Below are 5,950 nucleotides of genomic sequence, written 5' to 3' on the forward strand. Positions count from 1 at the left end.
CACACACACACACACACACACACACACACACACACACACTGAAACAAAAAAAAAACAGCATTACACAATTATTGAAATGATATAATCCTGTCAAAAATGTGAAACTGTTTATGTGGATGGTTGAGGAAAAACAAGTTAAAATAGGTCAGGACAACTTGATTTATGTCCCACCTCACCATCTTTTTTTTCTATCAATGTTCTTGTTTTTAAATTGAATGCATATTTTTACTCAGGTTTGGCACCCGGGGCAGACGTGTACGTAACACATGTCATGCAACCTTTTCTATAAAGCTTTTTGGGAATGTCTTGTTTGTAGTGTGTCAGCAGAACTCATTAGATCTCGGGTGATGAAAGGTGAAATCTTTCAGGCTCTCACTGTCATTTTCGCAGATTTAACGACAGATAATCAAAGTCTAAAAATATGTGCACATGTATTTTTATCAGTCATTTACATCTGTTATGGTTCTTTAAACATGTTTAATAAAAATAGCACATTTGCAGTGACTGCACATAATTTTTTGTGGCTCTTCAATCACCAACAGCAGCATCCTGACCACCTAACCTCTTTTTTGTACCAATTAATCCCTTTATGAGCTAGGATTATAATCTATGAATGACTGGATGTACTGTGCTGTTATTAAGAGAAGTTTCAATAAAGAAGGTGGAAAAGGATTGAAGGAGTAAATGAGATTATATGCCTCAGTCACTCTGAAACCTGATTAACATCATCGCCCACACACGCACACATCTTTTACCCNTGACTGCTGAAGTTAAAAATTCAGATTATTAGCTTTAAAAAGAGACCAAGCTTGTGAATTTACTATAAATGGTTCAAAAGCTGTACTTTATTTAATGTGTGTACTTTTTAAGGTGTTTTATGGTATTTTATGCCTGAAGGTTAACTGGCACAAAAGTCAAACAGAAAGAAAGTAAAGGGTCTGACAATGCAATATTGTTTTATGTGTTTCCTGCAAATAAATGGAAATTTAATTAATCTTCTTGCAGAAAAAAAACAAAGATTAACACTGATGGACACTGATGGACAGTCGATTTTTATGTTTTTAGGTGAACTGCAGACAAACAAATTTAGCAGATTTATTTTTAATGCAACTCTGTTGAGCATCTTTCCAAACAAAGTTAATGAATCCAATTTTTTATTGCAAATATAAATTATACATCAGCTTTCTTTGAAACGTCTTAATTTAAATGTTCAAGTCAAAGAAACGTCAGTGTGAGCAGGACGATAAACGGGACTGAAGGTAAGTTTCAGAAAGTTGAAAGTGACAGTTGTTGTGCTTCCATCAGATTTAATCCCACCTCTCTTCTGTAATCTGTGTTTATTTAAAACTTTTCAGAGGAAGTCTTTGGACAGAGCCACTCCAAAGTTGGGCGCAGCCATGAGGATGGCGATGGTGCAGATGATGTTGAAGACGCTGAAGCCCACCAGGCACAGGCGGTCGATGACGGCCGCGGCGAACTGCCACTGCTCCGCCACGCTCAGCTGGCGGTCCTGCTCGCGGACGCGCTCCACCAGGAACTGCACCTCCACCAGGAGGGCCTGCAGCTGGCTGTCCACTGCTGCAGACCGGATCGGGCCGCTCGGGGCGTGCAGGGCCGCTGATCTCTCCCCCACGGACTCTGCACCACCAGAGGCCGCCGTGGGGGGGTCAGGGTCTGGGGATGTTTCCAAACCGGGGATCCCGTACTTGGAAGGCTGCAGGTGCTGATGTGAGGATAAATCAAGTGTTCCTCCAGCATCCTCCCCTTCTCCTCTGCTGCTCCGCCCGTGGCTGGTGGTCCTGCACCGTGGGACCGCTTCCAGCTCTGCAGGGGTCTGCAGGGTCTGAAAGCCCATGTAGGGCAGGTGGCCGTTAGGCTGCAGGTGTGGATTGGGGGTGGGGTCTCTGTTGGGGTGGGGGTTTGTACGGAGAGGAGGTGGGTGGCTGAGCTGGGTCAGGCTGGCCTGCAGGGAGTTCAGGCTCTGTGGGAGGATGGACGGTGCAGGGGTGGGGGAACAGGTTCAAAGTCAGAGGCTGAAACCAGAAAACTTTTGATTTCAGTTGGATGTTGAAGATCTGGCTGGGGATGGTGGTGGTGGTGGTGGTGGTGGTGGTGGGGGAGGACAGGGTCTTGCTGCGGGAGTCCGCTTGACAGTTGGAGAGAGTTGGCTCCGCCCCCTCGCCTGGACGCTTCATACGCAGGAACCAGGGGACCCACTGCAGCAGAACCAGGTTCACCTGGTGGGTCGGACAGAAACAGACACAACGTCACAACCTGAAGCAGCGGTCTGCAACCTGCGGCTCTGGGGCCACATGTGGCTCTTTGGTGTCTCTGCAGTGGCGCTTTGAAAATGTGACCAAACATAACAGAATATTTTTTTGTTTTGTTTTTATATCCACAACAGAAACCACTTAATCAACACTACTAATACAAAAAGTAAAACGTTAGCTCATGCTAGCCTGTTGTTGATTTAAATCAGGGGTCTGCAACCTTTACAATCAAAAGAGCCTTTTCTGCTACTGACACAGTTATAAAATGTGTCCAGAGCCGCAAAACAAACTACAACTGTGATTATCAACTGGTGGTCTGTGGGCCTTTTCGAGGCCTTTTCGGGAACTGTTACGGCCAGTGAAGGTGACATTAAAAAACTAAAGAATATATTGTGAATTTTATTATTTATGATTATTTTTACACATCAGGACAAATAAAAAGACTATATTCATGTAAACAAGAAAAATACTTTATATAGTTTATACCTGATTTCATAAAAAATAGTACAACTGAATTATTTAGGCTTATTTTTTTATAATTCTTATTATGTAGTTTTTAATATTCTTTAAAGGTAATTCTGATGGATTTGAGAGAGAGACAAAAGTTGGATTAAGTTGGATTTGGTCTAATTAAAAACATCTCTGAGTAACAGAGTCAAATGCAAAAAGTGTTGCAACTGTCCCCAGTCTCCCTTAATAATCATTCAGCACCTGCAGTGGGATTCATGAAACCTGAAACTTACTGTGGCTTTTGTGTATAAATTTATTACGTTTGAAAGGTTTAATCCCCTTCCCTCCAATGCAGTGTGTAAAAAAACAAGAGTCATTTTGCGAACACAGTCTTGGTAAACTAATGCAACACACCCACCAACAGCACGGACAATTTCTTTTAGTTTGCTCAGCACGTTAGTGCTCATTGTTTGGGATCTTGATAAATTGTCCTCTTTGTCTCTTGTGATTTCAGAACAAGTGTAATATTCCTCAGTGTTGTCACTCACCCATCGTGGCATGTGTCCATTATTCAGACTGTGGTGATGGAACTGCAGGACGATGACTGTGGCCACCACCGACATCCCAACAATCACCATGGTGCTGGCAAAGTACTGACCTGAGACACACAACAGGTTGCTTTATTTTACAGAAAAGACTGTTTACCTTAAAATACAAATGCACACATGAGCACAAAGAGAATATAAAAACAACTAACCAATCAGGGGTACAGAATCGGACGTGGCGGGCATGATCTCTGCAACCATCAGCATGAAGACCGTTAGAGACAGCAGAACTGTGATGCCTGAAGACACCGGGGAGGCGTGGGTTTCCAAAAAAATAACATCATAAAAAATGAAGAGAGGAACTTAAAGAAAACTGGAGAAATTGTATTTCCTGTGAACATGCTAGTGTGAACGCTTCATGCTGAAAACTTAAAGCTAAAAGCTGCTGAAAATGAGCTGAAAATATTTAATAGGAAAAGTGCTAATGTGAGCTCACTTTGAAAAGCTGAAAACAAAACAAAAAAAGGCCCAACTTTGCAGAAAAACATCTAGTGGAAAACAGCTAAAAGCTAAGAGCTAATATAGCTGAATATAGCTGAAAACATCTGTAAGAAGCATAAATAGCACTAGGTAGCAGAAAAAAACATAAAAAGTAGAAAAAAGCAGAAGAATAGCAAGAAGAAGCAGCTAAAGTAGCATAAATTAGCTAAAATTAGCATAAAATAAGCTAAACGTAGCAGCTGCAATTTGAAATTAGCACCCAGATAGAGAAAGTGTTGTAAAAATATTGTAAAACTAGCAGAAAAAAAATGCATATAAGAACAAAAAAGTGATTATTTGTAGTAAAACAGCTGAAATTTTCAGTCAAACAACTAAAAAGTAGCTGGAATTTTTGTAATTAGCTTTAAGGAGCTCAAGTTTGTTGAACTTAGCTGAATAAAGTTGTAATAGCTTCAAAAAATGTGTATTTAGCTTAGAAAAGCTAGCTATCGCTAATAGCAACTAAACATTAGCTAAATTTTCAGCAAATAGCTGAATAAAGCAGAAAGCATCTGTAAGAAGCATAAACTGCTCTAAGTAGGAGAAAAAAGCACAAAAAGTAGAAAAAAAAGCAGAAGAATAGCAGAAAGAAGCAGATCTACAGCTAAAGTAGAATAAAATAGCTAAAATTAGCATAAAATAGGCTAAAAGCAGCAGCCAAAATTAGCATCCAGATAGAGAAAGTGTTGTAAAAAATTGTAAAACCAGCAGAAAAAAATGCATATAAGTACAAAAAAGTGATTATTTGTAGTAAAATAGCTAAAGCAGCTGAAATTTTCAGCCAAACAACTAAAAAGTAGCTGGAATTTCTGTAATTAGCATAAGGAAACATAACAAGCACATGTTTGTTGAACTTAGCTGAAAAAGGTTGTAATAGCTACAAAAAAAAACGTGTATTTAGCTTAGAAAAGCTAGCTGTAGCTAATAGCAACTAAACATTAGCTAAATTTTCAGCATATCAGACAGCATCTGTAAGAAGCATAAACAACTCTAAGTAGAAGAAAAAAGCACAAAAAGTAGAAAAAAGCAGAAGAATAGCAAAAAGAAACAGAATTTTAGCTGAAATAGCAGAAAAGCTAAAATAATTAGATAAAATTAGCACAAAAACATGAAAAATAGCATAACCAGAAGAAAATTGCGTCCGGTGCTGTAAAGGTTTAGAAATATTTTAAAGGATGTTGAAAACAGCTCCACTCATTTTCAACGACACAAAAGTGGCCAAAAAAAGTGAAACAGCTAAAAAAGTATAAAAGGCTGAAATACCAAAAGTCATAGCTCCCTTCAAACTAATGAGCTGAACGTTTTGATTTATGAATTGTTGAAATATCACAAAAATTGTGGAATGAGTTTGATGCCCAAAAAACGGAAGAAAAAATGATGTCAGTGTGTGAATGTTGTGAAGCGTCGCACAATATGGTGTTTGAGTTCATTACAAAAATTCTTGTCTCCTTTGTTGGATTTCTTGCCAAAAATCCTCAGCCTTTCTAAAAGCACATTCGATTTTCTCTTGGCTTCTCTGACTTTGTCATCTGCTCTCCTCATATGGTGCAGAAAATGCTGACAAAACCTCCTGTCCTGATGTTATTAGAGACGCATCAGAAAGGAAACTTTCACAATAAATGCGCAGCAAGCAAAAGAAAAAAAAGGTATTTCTTCAGACTGACAGGAATGCACTCTTTCTTATTGTCATTCCAGCTCTCTGCTCTTATCGCTCCTCACCGAGGCTGATCTTCTCCCCGGAGTTGGCGGGCAGCAGGAAGACCAGCAGGGTCATGGAGGAGAGGAGCACGCAGGGGATGAGCAGGTTCAGAGCGTAGAACAGGGTTCTCCTGCGTAACGTCACCACAAACGTAACGTCCGGGTACGGTTCTGCGCAGCAATCGTAGAAAACCTCATGACGACCTCCGGGGACCTCTGTGGAAAGAGAGAGGTAAAACGGTTACTCTATCAGTTCTGTTAGTTAATATCTTACCTGTTCTATAAAACTCTTTGAATAACCCCAGCTTAAAAAACAGAGTTGTTGTTGACTGGATTGATGAGCTAACGGTTAGCACAACCAGGGACCAAAGACCAATGTCAACTTTCTGATATTAAATCATCTTTAATCTTTAAACTGAAACAACATCTCAAAAACCTTTACTTTCA

General features: G+C 39.9%; 1 protein-coding gene across 1 annotated transcript; it reads right to left on the reverse strand.

Annotated features, from left to right (window-relative positions):
- Positions 1 to 764: 764 nt before the first annotated feature.
- On the reverse strand, positions 765 to 5,735 carry LOC106535356 (neuronal acetylcholine receptor subunit alpha-7; the record flags this gene model as incomplete). The annotated part of the gene is given in 5 exon segments (XM_014032352.1): positions 765 to 1,981; positions 2,049 to 2,237; positions 3,269 to 3,378; positions 3,478 to 3,564; positions 5,525 to 5,735. Coding segments are annotated over 5 exon segments (1,227 nt in total), but the record flags the coding sequence as incomplete, so codon positions are not given.
- Between the last annotated feature and the right edge of the window lie 215 nt (positions 5,736 to 5,950).

Source organism: Austrofundulus limnaeus, unplaced genomic scaffold (genome assembly GCF_001266775.1).
Source record: "Austrofundulus limnaeus strain Quisiro unplaced genomic scaffold, Austrofundulus_limnaeus-1.0 Scaffold1427, whole genome shotgun sequence".
Classification (NCBI taxonomy): Eukaryota; Metazoa; Chordata; class Actinopteri; order Cyprinodontiformes; family Rivulidae; genus Austrofundulus; species Austrofundulus limnaeus.